Source organism: Hermetia illucens, chromosome 2 (genome assembly GCF_905115235.1).
Source record: "Hermetia illucens chromosome 2, iHerIll2.2.curated.20191125, whole genome shotgun sequence".
Lineage (NCBI taxonomy): Eukaryota > Metazoa > Arthropoda > Insecta > Diptera > Stratiomyidae > Hermetia > Hermetia illucens.
In genome coordinates, this window is record NC_051850.1 from 189,818,108 (window position 1) to 189,838,366 (window position 20,259).

Here is a 20,259-nt window from a genome sequence, read left to right on the forward strand (position 1 = left end):
CAGGTCCAACTTGGCCATTCGTAACCATGACTTGATGGTATGAATGGCTTCATTTGCATAAAGCTTCACGCCCTCGGGATGTTTTACAATTGCAACTACCGCCAGGTCGTCCGCAAAACCAATCAACGTTATCTCCTCCGGCACGCGAAAGCCAAGCACTCCGTCGTACATTATGTTCCACAGCAGCGGTCCCAATACAGAACCTTGAGGCACACTTGCTGTCACAATGTACTCCTTCGGCCCGTCGTCCGTCTCGTACCAGAGAAGTCTGTCCGAAAGGTAACTCTCGATGAGCCGAGCCAAGTAGCTAGGAACACCCAGTTTGGCCAAAATGCCCTTAATCCAGCCCCAGTTGGCTGAGTTAAAAGCATTTTTGACGTCCAGCGTCACCAGAGCACAGCATTTGCCCATGATCATTGCATTTCGAGCCAATTCCACGACCTTTGCTACTACATCGACCGTAGAACGGGCTCGCCGAAACCCATATTGCCGCTCTGAAAGACCACCCGCAAGCTCGATGAGCAGCCTGTTGTATATCACCCTCTCCAACATCTTCCCCGTGGTGTCGAAGAGACAAATAGGGCGATATGAAGAAGGCACGCCGGGCGGTTTTTGGAGCCTCGGTAGCAACACCAGCTTCTGCCTCTTCCACTGGGCGGGAAACACTCCTTCCGCCATGCACGATTCAAATGTGCTTGCGAACCACCTTGGTCTGGCCTTGACCGCCACCTTCAGAGCTTTGTTCGGAATTCCGTCCAATCCCGGAGCCTTGCTGTCCCCAGTACGTCTGCAGATTTCCCAAAATTCCTCTTCGGTAACATCAGGGATTGAGAAGACGTCCTGCTGAGCTGCCAATTGGGGTTCTCTCTCGTCCTGCTCCTGCTGCGGGAAAAGAGTTGTAATTATTTGCAACAAGAGCCGTGGGCATGTCACTTGAGGTGATTTTTGCCCGCGGATCTTCTTCATTACAACTTGGTAGGCTGTACCCCACGGATTCGTATTAGCCTTCATGCAGAGCTTCTGGTAGCATTCCCGCTTGCTTCTGCGAATGGCCTTCTTAAGGTTGCTTCGCAGATCCCTGTATTCCTCCTCACGCTCCTGGTGCTCCGGCCTTCCCCTTGTCCTGTGGGAAAGTCTCCTCGCTCGGAGACAAGAGGATCTCAAGGCAGCGATCTCCATGTTCCACCAGTAGTTTGGCCTCTTGCCGTGGTGCAAACGTCGTCATGGCATCGTAGTGTCGCATGCTTCGGTTACACGCTGAGACAGCTGTGTGACCCTTTCCACCGCTGTTCCATCGGGATTATGGGCTCCCTCCAATGCGGCCAGGAATGTTTCCTCGTCGAAAGCTGCGATAGACCAGCCAACCGCCTTAGCCTTTTCACCTCCAGAGCGTCGTTAACTGGTACCCCGGTTCCCAATGCGGAGGAAGATGGCCTGGTGGTCACTGTGGGTGTAGTGCTCACTCACTTGCCAAATCATCTCCCTCACCAGTGAAGTACTAACAAATGTCAGGCCAACGATCGAACTCGACCCTCTTCCTCGAAAGGTGGGCACGCATCTGACGTTGGCCAGCACGATCTCCAGCTCCGCAAATGACTCCAACAGAATTTGACCTCTGGTGTTCGTCGATCCTTGAACACTACTAGAGAGAGGTCATCATTTAGGTCGAATTTTCAAACTCAATCTTTCAGGGTAAAAATGTTTACAAACGAGTCTCCGAATCATGTACTATTGCCAAGGTTACTCCAATGAATTTCTTTCTATCGAAATCCTGTATTTTATCAAAATCTCCTTTCCGAGCCTCCGATATAACCCCCACATCGGGGAAATCACCCCCCATCATCAAGCATGCTCTTTGTCGCTGGTTTTCAATGATTACACTCTGGTTGAAAGTTGTAAGAAAGTCATGTTGCTCATTAGTCATCCCCAAAAACTGATATTTCTCTTTATCAGATTCTTATTTCCTCCAATTCACACATATTTTCGTATAAATCAAAAATACATTAAATTTTCCATAAGCAAATATCCTTGCAAAACACAAATCGTGGCACCATATAGCCGCCAGGAAACTTTCCAAGATTGTACGATTATGAACCCCTCCCCAGCCCACCAACCGCTGACCCAAATGAGCCTTTCCCGGACCTTGTTCATCTTGTAATGCCACTTATTGGATGGTAATTAATCATCGCATATCCACACCCCCTTTCCATTTTACCTACAAAATCAACCCCAAAAATAATTTCCTCTTCGTACAGAAAATTATGATATAAAGTTGGGAGTTTTCGGTTGTAGGGCCAAAAACACAAAGCAAGTTTCCCCCGAACGTATTTAGTGTTAACGTTAATTCTGCGGAGAGAAATGGAAAGGACAAAGGCTTTCCTGTGGTAGCTGCAATAGCTGAGTGCGGGTCGGCTGTGCAAGGGGACAAAACCCTTTACACGCTTTTTGCAGGATCAGGTTCTTTAAGTTCAAGTGAGTTGTTGAGTTTAGTGTCGGGATATGCACAATTTGCACCAGTGAAAACGATGTGCGACATGCAGGTCAGGAGATCCAAAGAAACTGTTTGCGGCGCAAGACTTAGTCCAGTGTTATTGGGTGTACTGCGGTTTTTATATCGTCTTCCCTAAGGGAAGGTTTTGTTTGCAAAACAAAACCTTATTAAAATCGGTTCAATGTAGGTCTGTCTCTCTGTCTGTCTTTTTTTTTTTGAGGAGGTGGAAATCTTCAAAAGACACTGGTCTCGACACACCAGCGTGTGGGATTTTTACCCACTAAAACCACCCCCGACACCCTCCCTGCCCCGCGGAACCACCATAAGGTATTACATCACGGGGCGGAGTCAGCTCACTCTAGATTAGTCACCTTTCTTCTATACGCGGCGCATGTGGAAGAATACATGCTCTGGGTCCTCTGGGACTCCATCGCAATTTGGACAGGTATTGGAGATATCCTCCATGCCTCGTGAGAAACTGGGAGAGATTATAGTTAATCTCACCGTGCAGTCTCTCCTACCACTCCTTGATAGCAGGAATGAGCCTGTGAGTCCACCGACCCTTTCCCGAGCGTTCCCACCGCTCCTGCCATCTATTTATGGATCTCTCCCTCTCAGTCTTCTTCGTCCGCGATGGGGAAGAGGTTGGCTTCGTATTGTGTATGTTCGCCATCTCATCTGCCAAGATGTCAATCGGCATCATTCCAACGATGACGAATGCTACATCATCTGAGACAGTCCTGAAGGCAGAGCATACTCTCAGGGCTGTCCTCCTGTAGACTGAACTCTACTGAACTTTGGTAGCATTCCCTGGCATCCGCAACGCCTCCCTCCAAACTGAGGTTGCATAGAGCATGATCGATGTCACCACCCTGGCTATAAGCAACCTAGAGGTATGCCGTGGCCCTCCCACGTTCGGCATCATCCTTTCCAGGGCCATACTTGCAGTTGATGATTTGTCGCAAACATACCGCACATGTTGCTTATAGCTAAGCTTCTTGTCTATCCCCCAAGTATTTGTTGGTCGGGTTGGAAGTGATGATATGATTTCCGATTCTAATGCAGGCGTAATTTCTCTTCCGGCGCTTAGTTATGAGGACCGCTTCTGTTTTTTCCTCCGCAAGTATCAGACCAGACCTCTTTAGCCAACTTTTAACAGCACCGATTGTCTCGCTTGAGTATAACTCAGCATCTTAGAGATACTATATGACAACAACCAGCGCTATGTCGTTAGCGTAACCCACCACTGTGGCTTCCTCTGGAAAGGGAAGATTAAGTACATTGTTGTACATGATGTTCCACAGTAGTGGGCCCAATACGGAGCCCTGCGGGGCACCCGCGGAAATAACGTACTCCTTGGGTCATCGGTGTTATACCAGAGCCTCCTTTCAGTTAAATAACTATCGACGATAGCAGCGAGATAGGCGGGAATACCAACCTCCGCTAGAGATTTCCGTATTAGATTTCATTTGGCCGAATTGAATGCATTTTTCACATCTAGGGTTACTACCACGCAATATTTGCTGGTACCACCCTTTCCGTAAATTGCATCTTCGGCCAAGCCAGTAACCTCCTTTCAGCTAAATTACTAGCAAAGATAGCAGCGCTAGGGATTTCCGCGTTAGATTCCAATTGGCCGAATTGAATGCATTTTTCATATCCAAGGTTAGTACTCACTTAATATTTGCTGGTACTACCCTTTCCGTGAATTGCATGTTCAGCCAAGTCAGTAGCCAATTTGATTGCATCAATGGTTGATCTGTCTTTACAGAACTCATACTGCCGATCTGAAAGGCCGCCTTGGCTCTCAACAACGGGGTTTAATCTATTATAAATTAGCGGCTCTAACATTTTCCCCACAGTATCCAAAAGACATATGGGTCGGTATGAGGATAGTTCACCTAGAGGTTTACCAGACTCACGCAGAAGTACCAGCTTCTGCCGCTTCCATGCCGCTGGAAATATCCCCTCGGACATGCACGCTTCAAACAACTCAGCGAACATGTCCGGTCTGAATTTCACTGCAAACTTATGGACCTTATTCGGTACTCCGTCCAGTCCCGGCGCTTTATTGTCTCCTATTCTACCACAGATATCCAACAACTCGTCTCTGGTGACTGGCGGAATTGCCGTCACATTCAGAGGTAGTTGGAATGTGTCGGTGCCCTCCTCTTGCTGTGGGAATAACCCCTGGATGATTTTCAGCAAGAGGGTAGGACACGTGATCTGCGGAGATGAACGGCTTCTGAATCGTCCCATCACGATTCTGTAGGCACACCCCCACGGGTTTATGTCCGCTTCTGAGCAGAGCTCCTTAAAGCATCTCCTCTTGCTTCACTGGATGGCGAGCTTCAAGTTTTTGCGTTCTGCCTTATAGGCGCGCTCTTTTTGTCCCTGATCGACTCTACCTACCGCCCTCTGAGCCGCTCTTTTGGCTCGGTGGTTGGCTGATCGAAGACCAGCCAGTTCACCATTCCACGAGTAGTTTGGTCTTCTACTGGGGAATGAGCACCTCCTAGGCATGGACGCGTCACATGCTTTGGCGATGCATTTGGCCACATGGACGGCTCTTTCCGTAGAGGGACCTGCTTTATCAGGTTGATCTAATCACACCTCTATGAAGGTCTGCCGATCCAAAGTTTTTGCAGACCAGCCTGAAATCTTTCTCTGTTTCGGGCATTATGAGTCTTTGCCCTGTGGCTGGATACATGTCTCAAAGAAGATCGCCTGGTGATCGCTGTGGGTGTAGCGTTCGCAGACGCACCAGGACATACCACGCGCCAGCGCAGGGCGCCCTTTTTTGAAAGGTGTTCACAGCACCTTCGTTAGCCAAAACTATGTCCATCTGCGCAAAGACTTCTAATAAACTGCGACCCCTGGCATTTGATTCTCTGCTACCCACTCAAGGGCCCAAGCGTTGAAATCACCAGCAATCACCTTTGGACTTGGGACGTCGAGAACAAGATTATCAAGCATTTCCTCGAATTTAGACAGTGTCAAACTTGGTGGGGCGTGGCAGCTGTATAGATATACACCACTTATTTTTGCCCACACAAAGCCACTGGCTGCCTGACTTGCAGTACATTGTATGGCCTGTCGACCGTAAGCCCATATCGCCGCTCCGCCAGTTGAATCTGTGATCCATATGCCACCGTGACGGTTTATGTACGGCTCACTTATGATGGCGATTTTCATCTCAGATTCGAACGTGGTCTGCTCAAGTAAATCTTGAGCGACCCTGCAATGATTGACGTTTATTTGAATAAACCTCATTTTCTTACTGCAGTGAGCGCCATCCTAAATTCCGGACATTTACTACTTCCGGCAATATGCCGGTTATCCTGTCCCTCCTTCACCTCGCACAATAGGCATTTGGGGTCGCTATTGCACTCTCTGACAATATGGCCCTTCTCCCCACACCTTCTGCATCGATCGGATCGATTAATGCTGCTGGTGCATACCTTCGCAAAGTGCCCAAACATGAGGCATTTAAAGCACCTCTTTAATGAAGTCTGTCCTCTTAAACGGCAGACAACACATCCAATCCGAACTTTTCCGGCCGCCAACAACTTCTGCGCTGCCTCCTCTGGCACTCGTATTGTGGCCGTTTGAGTACCGCCATAGGCATTTCGTCCTCGGCAAGTTCTTCCAACTTGAATTGCTCCTTCAGAGCAGTACAAATTTCTCCTTTCGATGTCACTTCATCGAGATCCTTACATTGTATGTAGATCTCATGTTTTTGGGTACGCACTGCGGCATTCTCCCCAAGTGAGTCCTTCACCCGAGTCCGAAAGTCATCAGCCTTGGCCCCGCTGGATCTTTTCAGTTCGAACATGAGATCCCCTTTCTGGGTTCTTCGGATTCGATTCACATTTCCGCTCAGATCTTTTAGGTCGGGATCCGCTTTGACCTTTCTGAGTATCTCCGCGTAGGACAGATTGCCCTTACTGGAGATAACAATCGTATCTGGACGGGTTCGTACTTTTGCTTTTCCTTTCGTTTTTTTGCTCGTAACCTTAATTCCATCCATCGTTTCCGTTCGTCTTGGGCAACGCAACGCTGGTCGAACTTCCTACATTCGCTGTACGCTTTCCTTCTTCAGAGCTATTTGTGCTGATTTTCAGAGTTTCCTGTCGGCCTTTTTTCCTCTTAGGCGCCTGCTGACTTTTTACAGGATCCCCTCTTTTTCAGGTACTCGCTTATTTCGCCGTGATTCGATGGTAGTACGGTTAGGTGTCACTTGGGTCGCTTGTGGCGCTGTTGGTGCAGCGGGGTCTGGCGTATCCTTAGTATTCTTTTCCTCCATCTGCGATCTATTATAGAGGACTCTAATAGTCCTCACCATATTCTTTATGACTTGGTGTGCTTGTCCTTGATGAACTCGGACAGCTCAACTATTTTTGCCCCAAACTAGATAAAGGGTAATTCCTCGGGGTCGGAATTCTGCTCCATATAAGCCCCGACAGGGTTACTCCTTTTATATGCTGCTTCAATTTTGGCGTTTATTGATCTTGCCTGTACTGTATCCTTCACCGTCTTTAGCATTGCTGGAGATCTCAAAGTTGATGAGCTTTTTTTGAATGGATCCCTTTCTTGTTCCTGGAGCACCTCCTGCTGTTGCGCATCTTGAACATATGCGGTGGATGTTATCACGGTTTTTGTCGTCCAACGATCTGCCTTCAGTTCATCTCTGCTACTGGTGTTCTCGGTAAGGTCGTACTTCGCTTCAATACCCCCTTCTCCGGATCCAAATCACTTGTAACATTATATGCCAAGGTGGCAAGTTGTCCACCACCGAGGCACTGCGGTCGAGGGATATCGTCGGCCGGGAGCCCGCGTACTCACTCCCAAAAGCCGCTGGTACTGAGGTTCTGAGCCCCCGCACTGTAAGTTTCCACCTTCTCTCGTCTTCCATGGTGGTTTTATGTTCTGGGTATCCTTCCCATAGCCATTTTGGTCCACGCACCAGAGATGACCAAACACTAGCCCATGCACAGTCAGAAAAGAAAAGTGCATGAACACATATTTACACATCAGTAGGTATGCCCCAATCCGCCAGCTGGAGTCGCGCCTGATGGGAGATCTGGCCACTCCTCTCAGGTATGTCTGCCTGTCTGTCTGTCACACGCACTTTTCTCAGAAACAGCTATACCAATTGACAGGCAATTTTGGTGAAAAGGTGGGAATTGTGAACGCCCAGACATGCAGTGAGTGATATCCTCTTATGCTGATATTTAGGGGGGTACATGTAAAAGGGGGGTGTAACATTTTTTTTCATCGAATATAGTCATGTGGGGTATCAAATGAAAGGTCTCAATTAGTACTTTTCGAAGCCGGTCTTAGTTTTTAGATTTGTTAAAAAGGCGGGGAGTGGGAGGGGTGGAAAGTGATGATTTCTTTAACGGACCCATTCTCAGAAACTACCCAACCGAAAAATCTGAAAAAAATCACGAAACTGTCTCTATATGGTGCCGGTTTCCGGAGGTGCAGTTTCCCGACTTGTCTTTCTTTTTGAATGGACTTATGACTGTTTTCTTTGTGAAGAAATAAAACTCCTTTAACCAGTGTTCCCTGTCCTGTGTTTGTCTGCTTGCACAATCGGAACTGTCTCTGTCCAAAGGTGAGAAGCAGCACAATTTTTGTTTATTAATCTATCGCTTAGCTATTCGCCCATGTCGCATTATCATATTTATGCTTTGCAGTCATAGATATAAATTTATTTTCTTATCAGAAAAGCCCCATTTTCATATACATTTTAGCTTTCAGACCAATTCTTTAATTTCGCCCCGCCTGCAGCTCATAATAATGCAGAGGAGGTGTCTATTGTCCACCGTACCAAAAGTGGATTTTCTTTTTTGCTTTCCGTAGTTTAGCCATTTCTGCAGTTTTTCTTAGTGCAAGCTAGAACTAACGATGTTTACACAAAACACACAGCGTCATTCCTGCTACAAAGATATTTATCTTATTCAGTTCTACTTTCGACATTTAATTTCCATTAGTCCATAGAATTTTTAGAATCAGAATATGTAAATCGTCAAAAAAAATTGTCAAAATATTAAAATCATCAATGCTTTTATTTTAAACTTGCGTTCACATTAATTCTAAACAAAAACCTTCCCGAAATCGAACCCATTATAGGAGGTAGCCGAGCTACGACGTCAGGTCGCCATCGAAAAGATACAAGCGCACGGCCTAAAGAAGGACAAAGTTGAATCAGACGTTCCAACCGAGTTTGAGTGTTGCTTTTGTACTACAAAGGTATTTGTTTCTTGTTAACCTCTCACTAACAAAAATTCGTAGAGTTGAAGTTGTTTTAGAGACTGCAGTACTCGCAACTCACTTTCAGTGGAGCAACCATTTCCATTTTTTTGTGACTTCATGATTCCGAGTGTCCCTTCCAAGTCAAAAGTTATTCATGAAATGCACCCTTCGATAGTTAACTTCAATTTGTTTGTTTGTGCCTCCTCCAAGTTCTTCGCCTGGTTCCCAGCTTATTCAGCATCCTAGCCTAAAGTAAATCGTGAAAAGCGAATTAGGTAAAGGAAATCTCCATGCATAACTGGGCAATCCGAAGATACATCAATCTTTTACACAAAAAGAACCCAGAATATTTTCAACAAATCCTCCTAAACGCTAGAAACAACCAGTTTTACAGTAAACGTCCTCAATCAAAACCCTACTTTACACAGAAATTTTTAATTAAATTTTATCAAAATTTTTGTTATTATAACTTAAGGGGGTCATCCCGTGTGAGGTCGTTTTTTTTGGCCTTTTTTAGAATTTTTTTATGAAGAACTGGATAAAGATACAAATACGAATTTTTCACCATAGATTAACTAGTATCTTGAGCGCGCACAGTAATTTTTCCAGCCCGATCGCATAGTTTGTTATTGAAATACAGAGCAGTTTATACACGAGCTTTATTACGGCGATCGACATAAATCTGGCATGTGACTTATCACGTGTTTAACACTATAATTTCCGAATGACTCCGAATATCAAAAAATTACTTTGCCCATATATTCTACACTATATCTAGATACAATTGATGCCAAAAAAAAAATTCGATCCGACACACGGGATGACCCCCTTAAAGTAATTTTTTTTCAAGTTGATTTTCCAGTCGCCTGGTTTCCTCCATTGGGGAGACAAAATTGTTTGTCATTTTATTTCGTCACAAACTAAATTTCAAACAAGTCTCATACCAACAACCAATGAATGCCATAGGAATGTTCTTCAGAATAATAGTAAGAAAAGGAGCTTTTTTTCCGCATGAAATGCAAAAGCCTGAACGACATTTGGTCACCTACAGCCCACCCTTCTGCACCTTGTTTTCTGCATTCAGACAAACACAAACATTCAAATGTAAGATAACTTCAGAGAAGCGCTGTGCATGCCCGTTAAATTGAATATAATGCAAAAGTTAGACGAGTTCGGGCGAAATTACAATAACAAAATGGTTGGACACTGAAAGTAAGTGATTTTGAATATGTTCCAAGTAGCTAATCGTGAAGTTTTTACATTTTTTTCTTCTTGTATTGTAGTAGGAGAATGCCAGTAGAAAGACGTAGAATAATTCAAATAGTTGACATTTGTCCGAGTTTCAACAGTTGATATTTGTCCGAGTGTTTGTTTATGCAAAATTTCACAGTTTTAATAATTTCGTAGATTTGCAGTTTTATGTGGCACCATTTTCCCTTATTGTACCAAATCATGGGTCTGAGAAAACATTCGTTGTTGTTGTCGATTTTTGTTTGTCCCCTGGGACGCAGGGGGAGTTCAAGTTGTACTGTCAAATGGAGCGGACGTGCACCGGGATCGCTCTTCATCTCTGCAAAACTTAATCTAGTTTCTATTGCACTAAATTAGTTTTAGTAAAGTGCCAATGCCAGAGCCAATGCCAATGCCAGGAACTACAGCGGGCTGCTCTGAATCCTCCGGTATGCCATCGCATCTGGGACAGTTCGGAGAATCATCCAACCCAAAGCGGTGCAGATACTGCCTGTAGCAACCACCGTGAGGAACTGGGTAATGTAGTAGTTGGTCTCCCCATGTTTTCGCTCAAGCCACACCCTAATGTTGGGAATGAGCCTGTGCGTCCACCGACCTTTCGTAGACTCATCCCATCTGCGTTGCCAGAGATCAAGCGACTCTGACCTTACCGCATTTCTACGCTGTGGATGCCCCTCCATACGTCTTGCATTGTACAGGACACTCATTTCTTTGGCCAGGATGTCAACCGAGATCATGCCTGCCACCACCAATACTGCCTCATCTGATGTGGTTCTAAAAGCACTGCAAACCCTCAAAGCCATCCGCCGGTAAACCGAGTTCACCTGCTTCCGTCTCTGAGAGTTTGCAAGTGCCTCTGCCCACACAGGCGACGAGTAGAGCAAGATGGAGCGCACCACTCCGGCTAGCACCAACCCCCGGCAATGTTTCGGTCCACCAATATTTGGCAACATTTTTTCAAGTGCCGTGGTGGCACCGGCTGCCTTTTGGCATGCATACTCTAGGTGTTCCCTAAAACTCAATTTGGTGTCAATTATTATCCCCAGGTATTTAATAGCCAGCCTTGATACGACCGTATGTCCGTATGTCATTATTAAGTCCGCTTCCGTTTTCGCGTCCGCCAAGGTCAGCCCGGCCTTTTCTAGCCAGGACTTTACCGCTTTCACTGTTTTCGTTGCGTAAACCTCCACATCTTCTGGGTGTTTTGCTGCAACAACCACAGCTATGTCATCAGCAAAGCCGACAATCGTTGTCCCCTCTGGGACGGGAAGAGCAAGCACCCCATTATACATGATATTCCACAACAGGGGACCAAGTACCGATCCCTGTGGTACCCCGGCCGTGACAATGTACTCTTTGGGACCCTCATCCGTCCCGTACCAGAGAGTCATCTCTGAGAGGTAGTTTTCCACCACTACTAAGTATAATATTCCACCTTATTGTAGTCTATTTTTATTCCTATTGATTTTCTAATGGAATTATGACGCAGAAATTCTGTGTCAATTTTTGTAACATTCCCGAGATAAGGGAGAATTTTTTGTCGGTATATGTGCTCTTGACTACCCGTAAACCGGCTATTTTTTCATTAAGTGAAACTAAGGTCAGCCCATATGCTGCTATTAACCAGTACTACGTCCCTGATTACCACTTAGTGCCTCTTTTCTCTCTCCAAAGAGGGATTGCTATTTACGTTGGTAATCTTCTTTTTCTTTTTCTTCAGCCTTTGTCCCGTTCACAAACGGGGTCGGCTCGTCGTGATCGGTTTCGCCATTTGGCTCTATCGAATGCCTGATCTGGGTGCAATCTCGAGGCTTTCAAATCCCCATCCAGCGTATCAAGCCACCGTTGCTTAGGTCTGCCTTTTGGTCGTTTACCATCGACTTCGATGTTCAGACCAATCTTTGCAAGTGAATTCTCGTTTGCACGAATTGCGTGACCATACCATCGAAGACGCCTCTCTCGCAACTTTTCCACGATCAGTGCAACCCCATAACGATCGCGGATATCCTCATTTCGGATGTGATCTAAACGTGTGACGCCACTAGTCCAACGTAGCATCTTCGTCTCCATTACGGCGAGACGCCGTTCATTGTCTTTTATGGTCCGCCAACACTCAGAACCATAGAGAGCGACTGGACGGACAACATTGCAGTAAATTTTAGATTTGAGACGTTCGTTGATACGTCGATCACAAAGGACACCAGTTACGGAACGCCACTTCATCCAGGTTGCGTTAATGCGTGAAGCAATTTCATAACGCAGCTCTCCATTGGCTGATAGCGTTGACCCGAGGTATTTAAATCGCTCAGTTCTTGGCAGATCACTGCCGCTGACAGTGATTGTGCCTGTTTCATGGGGATCGGTCGTCAAAAATTCAGTTTTGTTTAAATTCAATCTGAGACCGTGTTGTATGAGGCGATCATTCCATTTTTGAACAAGTTGCTCGAGATCATTTTTGCTATCAGATGCTAGGAAAACATCATCTGCATAAAGCAGTGTGTAGGGCGCTGGACGTTGGATATCCCGTGTGACGGTGTCCATAACAAGGACAAAGAGGAGTGGTGAGAGGGCACTTCCTTGATGAACTCCAACAGATATACGAAGCGGTTTTGATACATCCGCCACACTTCCAACTTTACTTTTCGGATCGTGGTAGAGCAATTGAACCCAGCGCACGAGTTCTTCTGGCACTAAGTGTTGTCGTAATGCATACCAGATGAGCTCGTGCGGTGCATGGTCAAACGCTTTCTCTAGATCCAGAAATGCAATGTAAAGAGGGTGCTGCCTCTCACGGTGTTTCTCCATGAGTAACCGCTGAGCGTGTATTGCGTCAGTAGTTCCACAGTTCTTGACAAATCCGGCTTGATTCACGGTTATTTCAACGGTTTCGCGAATGCGGTTGTCAAGAATGCGTTCAAAAATCTTCATGGTATGTGAAAGTAACCGGATCGGACGGTAATTTGAACATTCTGCTGGACTACCTTTCTTTTTCTATATTGGGACTGTAGCACTTTCTTGCCAGTCAGATGGTATTCTCTCTTCCTGAATAACCCGATTAAAGAATTCACTGAGCCACAGTGTTGGGTACCAGCTCTTCACTTTCGAGAGCTCAGATGCGATATCGTCAGGTCCTGTGGTTTTCCCCGATTTCATTCGTTTTATTTCCTCCTCGACTTCAGCTGCGTGGAGGATGAGCAAATTCTTCAATTGAAATCTGTTCGAAATATTCTCGTTAGGACTCGACGGTTTTTTGGCAAAGTCGATACAGATCTCTCTCGTCATCCCGAGTGTCCAGTTTATCGTGAAGATTTTTGTTATGGTCCGCTCGGGTGACAGCGATCGCTGTCTTTGCTTCCCGATTGGCATTCTTATAAATTTGCCAATTGGCGAGCGTTTTATCGTCGAGAAATTTGTAGTAGAGGCGTTTCTTTCATTTCTTTCATTTCATTTCAACATCGTCATTCCAAAGCCAAGTATCTCAGTTGATGTACCGCTTACCTGGCTTGGTGATCCCGAGGGTAGTAGAGGCCACTTTGTGGATAGTGTCTTTCACATTCGTAATGGTTGGTAATCGCGTAAGTGAGATCACTTCTTCTTTACCGCCACTATTTAATGCGCCGCGGGCCAGTGCGTTCCTCACGCTGTTTTCTCGGTGGCTTAATTCGCAGGATGGCAATCAACGGCCGATGTTGAGGTGCGATGGTCTCATAGGGAACGGTTTTGCAATCAGTGACGGTGCGTTTTACTGTTCCCACTATAAAATGTAGGAAGATGAGACAATCGTTTTATGAACCATGTATTCATAAGTACAAAGTCATGGGTGTCAGCAAAATCGATTATATGCTCGCCACCCTCATCGCGCGCTCCAAACCCGTTTCCTCCATGGCACCTGTTACCGTCTGCTTTTTCTCCCGCATAACCATTGGGGTCGCCGGCGGTGATAATATAGTCGTCAGCAGGCACATGACAAGTCTTTTCATCGAGAAGTTGCCAGAAGGGATCTTTCTCGGCATCAGGTCGACGTGTCTGTGGTGCGTACGCGGTGATGAACTGAATAGTGCGATCAGCTGATATAATGGTGAGCTTTATCAGCCGATCATCAAATCGTTCGACTTCTTTAATGGCATCACGGAAACCCTCCGAGATGGCAATGCCAACACCGTATTGAGTGTGTGGGCTACCAAAATAGAGTAGTTTATAGCCATTTTTACCGCGTGCGCGTTCAATATCGCAGCTTTTGGCGCTAGACCATCGAGTTTCTTGCAGAGCGCAGATATAAATGCGCCTTTTCCGAAGAGCTCTTGCGAGTTCCTCGGTCTTTGCAGTTAGGGTGCCAATATTTAGCGTGCGGACACGTAATTTTTTTGTTTGGACTAGCTTGCTTACGTCCTCAAGCCGTCCTTGCGCCAAGAACCCTTGCCCCTTTCTCGAAAGGACCGGGTTCTGCCGCGTCGATTAAGCTGGACGCCCTAGCATTTTTTCGAGGCTCATTACTCGATCCGATCATCTTGTTTCTAACGACACTGGATGCATTTTCTTGGCCGGCCTGTCGCGAAGCCTGTCACCAGGAGAGGTTAGGTAGGATTTAGCATAGTGGAATAAATCCAAAGAATAGGTCAATGCAGAAAAGGGAAAAGAGGAGGGTAGGAAATGTTGTGCCGTGAAACTGTGAAAAGACCCCACATGTGTCTGAATCTAGCCTCTTTAAAAAATATATAAGGTAATCAAACATGCATCTACCCAAAAAATTTGTTTAAGAGTATTAACCGGAACCTGGTCATAATCCTTACACCAAAAAATTATGTGTTACATTTGTCCGACCCTATGTTTCCAAACCCCTTAATTTGAGGCCCTTCACGGCCCACACGGGCTCTGCCACAAGTGCCACCCAAGTCATAGGACAGGATAACCTGAAACTAATTTGAGGTTGTGCGAATAACATTGGGAATTACAGTATCGAACTAGCTTTTAAAAAACTTATAAATCAAGGGCAGATCATTGTCAGCATCTGGGTGTTGCACCACCAATTGATAGGTTTTAGGATTCCTTTCCTTTAGTTTAAGAAGTGCCTTGACCGCCAGAAAAGGCCTTCTGAAACGAAGTGGTGACTCTTTAGCCAGTGCAAAGACCAGGTGTAAAGCGGTGTTTCTGGTCAGCCCCAGACATCTTCTCAACGTACAAGGAGATTTTGAGTTGAGTTTGTTTTCAAAGTACTTTGAAGGGTTCATGGCGGAAGTGGCGGCATATTCTATAATGGGCGTTACCAAAGATCTTTAGAGGTTAATAGCCGCTGGGGTTGGAAAACCCCAAAAAACCAGTTGAAAAATTGATCAACCTACCACCGTTGAGGGTTTCAGGATTGATAGAGTTCAAATGGTCTCTTACAGACCACGGCCTCGTTATCTCTCTACCTAAAAAGGCGATGAATTTAACATGGGTGAGGGTATGGTCATTAATTTGCATGAGTAGGGGTGTTACCCTGCTTCTTTTAAAAGAGATAGATTTGTATTTGATTAGATTAAAAGGTAGGCCCAATCTGTGAGATTCAGCCACGATCGCTTTCATCTGTATTTCCAAACAATTGGAGGCCGAATTCCAATCATTTCCAGTGGCTAATTGATTAGTCAAATGTTCGGGTTCCTTAAAGGTTTTGGGGATGATGATCACCCTAATAATAGACTAGTTCTCAGGCGGACTTAAATTGCACCAGATGAGGTTTAGATCCTCCAATAAAGCAGAGCACGTTCCCGGCACTAACCAGCATATATATCAGTTAGTATGGATTTTATATGATATTTAACTTTGTGGCCGCCAGTTTCACTATTGTCCTGGACTTCATCAGTTTCGCGGATTCCGTCAATATCTACATCGCCGTTGCCATTAGACATAACTATAAATAGGGTGCTATGGCTGTTGACCGAACAGGACCTATAGCATTGCACACCTTTCAGTCACTTGGTTTTTTTCAAGTGCTTTTTGTTTGGGGGTTATTTTTATTAAAATCATTGTTTAGTCTTACTTTCGATTTTATCGTTTACCTATTGTTTTGGTCCAGGGAGCCTTCAGAAATACTGACATTTAAAATTTGGGTTTAGACACATCAAGATACTATACGTATAGTTTACTATGCATGCGATTCTGGGTCCCACTTATTATCCCACGGCGCAATGGTTGAGGGGGTAAAGCGTAAGTCTCTCGACCCCGTTGCACCGGGTTCGAACTTCGGTCTTAATGGTGTTACGTTGGTCTTTATTCTTATCTCCGCTGCTATAACATTATCACTTGCACAGCATTAAATGTGATGCTAACAAAACTGAAGCACAATCTATAATACTTGAAAATAAAAAGTAGTCAAAATAACAATAACAACGAATAGACTGGGTGGATGCCCTATACACGACAAAGGAGTTAACAGGATGTAAACTAAATGTTGGGAGAATCAACCCCATGCTGCATCCTACCGGCCTATAAGTCTACTACCCATCCTCCATAAGGTATGGGTTTAAAAACTTACACCATAGCTTGCGGAAAACGAAGTGATTCTGCACGACCAGTCTGGCTGTAAAGTCCCGCCCACCGGACGCCATTTTTTTTTGTCACGTAAAAATTCAAGGCTAAGCCGACACCAAAAAGCATTTTGGTGGGCAGGTTCGCTTCCTGTGTATAATCTTCTTGATGAGTGCCTACTAAAATGTGAAAAAATCTAATCAACACGTATGCTCTCTCTATACTTTACCCACCTTGGAATGGGGACGAATGTCTCCTTCAAAATGATTTCCTCTCCCATGATAAGGGTTCTGCCAATAGATCCGCTTAGAATTTAAATGAAACAGTGGAAATAAGGACAATACTATCCTGAAAATGGTGCCATATAATTATGCATATTTAATTAGAGTAGTTCATTTTCTTGTTACGTCTGTATTGATTGCTTGCAAATTAATTTCATTCTCGCATGCTTACAAATTTTATCGCGATTTTTCTCACTTTTTTAATCAATCGTTATCAGGCAACGGCGGTAGTCAAGAGGGAATTTCGGCAATTATATAATTTTCACAGGACATTTTTGTAATATTTAAGTGATCTTTAGAATTTTTTCGTCGGTACGAAGGAAAACTCAATTTATGTTAGCCTTGAAGATTTGTGAGGTAGCCACTCCCCAACGATTGTAATAACGACGTTCCACTACAATGTCTGTTCCATAATCCCAGAGATAACTTCCCTGAAGTGCTACTGTCCAAGGAATTTCTTGGAAATATCAAAATTGAAACTAGTTGTCCACCTCTTTCTCTCTTTTCTGAAAGAAAGTAATAAAGGGCGGGAATTTAGTTAGTAGCGCTCAGCAGTTTCGAATAATATTGATTTTTTGTTAATATCAACAAATTAGTTTTTCTTATTTATTTGATTTTATATTCTTCTTATACATTTGGTAATAGAATCATTAAGTCATACACTACACACTCATTCAGTCTGTTACATAAGAGCGTGGTCACTGTTACACGTAGATAAAAAATCAGAGCGTCCTGTTTCTTTTTCTATGACATAGAGGGCACCTCAGTCCTTCATGCTGTAGAAACATGAAAAAGAATGTTTTTAAGGTTCTACCCATTTATTCAACAAACACCGAGAAGGTCGAGGGAAAGAGTGTGTAAAAGAGTCGGATGGCGTCGAATTTATATCCTTGCCGATCCATATAGTGACGTTACTTTGTTGAGCATATCAGCTGTTGAAAGGCGTTGCCATGTTGGTGCTGTCAAGTCATTACCATGTCGCTACAATGCTTTTTATAAAAAGTCAGCTCTCTGTCAAATTTATTCTTCACTTGAGTGGTTTTTCGAAATGAGTGCTGTTTACGCCTCTCGCTTTGAGGCAATTTTTCTATGTTTGCATGAAAAACGACCCAAATTAACGCAAACTGCTGCTGCGAAATATATGAGAAAGTCGAAGCAGTTCGTTAGCAAGTGGATAAATCGCTATAAAAAGGTCGATAACGTTGATGATTTTCCTGATCGCTACACTGCTCCCTCCTGAGTAGTTTTGACGGTTAACGGCTGGAAAACTACGTATCGAATATTACTCGCCTCTCACTTGCTGGTTTCGCTCTTGGTCCTACATACGTTTTGGGAGCCAAACTTATTGGTCGTTGGGCTGCTTCCGTTGGATCAGATGTTACTTCGAAATAGGCAGGTTTTAGTCGCTCGACGCTGATATTTGTTGCTTTGCCCTGAATTTCCATTTTAAAAACGTTGTCGGAAAGTCTTTCTAACACCTTATATGGTCCTTCGTACGGATGCTCTAGCGGCTTCTTCACTCGATCAATCCGCACGAACACGTGTGAGCATGTAGAAAGATCCTTGTAGACGAACACCTTCCTTCTATCATGTCGAGAGATTGGCGTTGCACGAACTTGCGTCATATGGTGACGAAATTTCTCAACGAAAAATTTCGGATCGGGAGGCATTTCCTCGTCAAGAAAAAACTCTCCAGGAATACGAATCGTTGTCCCATAGACTAGTTCAGCAGCTGTTGCGCCAATATCCTCCTTAACGCTTGTACGAAGATCGAGCAAAACCGTTGGCAAAACTTCGACCCATTCACGGTTGTTGTGGCACATAATAGCTGCTTTCATCGATCGGTGCCATCGCTCAATCAATCCGTTAGAAGCAGGATGGTATGCAGTGGTTCGAATCTTTTTGCAACCCACTAAGTACGTCAGCGACTGGAAGATCAAGGATTCGAACTGGGATCCTTGGTCCGATGTTAATATAGTAGGTGCACCAAATCGTGAAATCCAGTTGGTGTAGAATGCGTCTGCGATAACATCTGCCGTAATTGATCGTATCGGAACCGCTTCAGGCCATCTCGTAAATCTATCGATCATAGTCAATACATACGAGTGACCTTGTGATTGCGTTAGCAGTCCGACAATATCGATATGTACGTGACTGAATCTCGTGTCCGGCATATCGATTTGGCCATTGCGATGGTTTTGCATGTCGTCCAATCTTACTTCGTTGACACGCTAGACATGTTCGTGCCCACTCGAGAATGTCCTTGGACATACTAGGCCAGACATATTTTCGGCAAATCAGCTTCTTCGTGACGCGTCCGCTGGGATGAGATAGTCGGTGAGTAATCTCAAATATTCTCCTCCTGAGAAGTATTGGGATATACGGCCGTATTTGGGAAGTTGACACGTCGCAGTACAACATTGTATCCTTGTCGTCAACTCGCAACTTTTTCAAATCCAAGGTCGTTTCAGAACGCAATAGATGTTGGAGTTCCTCATCGTTTCGTTGCGCTGTAGCTAATTCTTCGGGCGTTATGGCAACCGGCAATGTAACAGCACTAATTCGGGACAAGGCGTCTGCTGTAACGTTTTCCTCGCCAGTGACGTATATGATATTGGTCGAGAATTGGCCGATATAGTCCAGTTGCCTTAATTGCCGTGGACTAGCTTTATCGGCTTTCTGTTGGAAGGCAAACGTTATCGGCTTATGATCGGTTTTGATTAATAACTGACGACCTTCGACCATGTAGCGAAAAAGCTTGACTGCACTGTAGATTGCTTGGAGTTCTCGATCGTAAGTGCTGTACCTACGTTGTGTATCGGCGAACTTCTTCGAAAAGAACCCGAGCGGTTCCCAAACATCGTTGTTCCACTGTTCGAGAACTGCTCCCATAGCCGTGTCCGATGCGTCTGATTTGATGGCCAATGGTGCATTCTCAATGGGATGTCGTAGTAACGCAGCGTTGGCAATTTGCTGTTTGCACTTTTCAAATGAGACATCTGCTCGTGGATTCCATTCGATTTTGCGTTTATCCCGTTTCCTTGCACCAATGAGATACTCGTGAAGAGGTGCTTGAATTTCGGCTGCATTCTGCAACGATTTTCTATAGAAATTAACAGCTCCTAGAAATCGTCGCAGATCGGCAATTGTTGACGGTTTTCCGAAATTCAAAATGGTTTCCACGCGTCCTGGAAGGAGCTTGATGCCATTTTCGCTCACCAAATATCCTAAATATTCGGCAGAAGATTTTCCGAAGCTGCATTTGTCGACATTGATGGATAATCCGTATTCACGGAGTCGATTAAATATCGTCAATTAGTGCTTCCGATGCTCCTCGTTCGATTTAGAAGCGATAAGAATGTCATCGATGTATGCATAGCAAAAGTCCAATCCGCGGAGTGCATGATCAATGTACCGCTGGAAAGTTTGTGCGGCATTACGTAGACCGAACGTCATTACTCGGAACTC

At 44.9% G+C, this 20,259-nt stretch overlaps 1 protein-coding gene across 5 annotated transcripts in view; it reads left to right on the forward strand.

Moving 5' to 3' along the window:
* The window catches only part of LOC119649404 (potassium voltage-gated channel protein Shab), a 587,838-nt gene that overhangs the window by 477,454 nt on the left and 90,125 nt on the right, over positions 1-20,259 (forward strand). For all 5 annotated transcript variants that reach the window (XM_038051534.1, XM_038051538.1, XM_038051536.1 and 2 more), the window contains one exon: positions 8,630-8,749. In XM_038051534.1, coding sequence (XP_037907462.1) covers positions 8,630-8,749 — 120 coding nt within the window. The remainder of the gene's footprint in view (positions 1-8,629; positions 8,750-20,259) is intronic.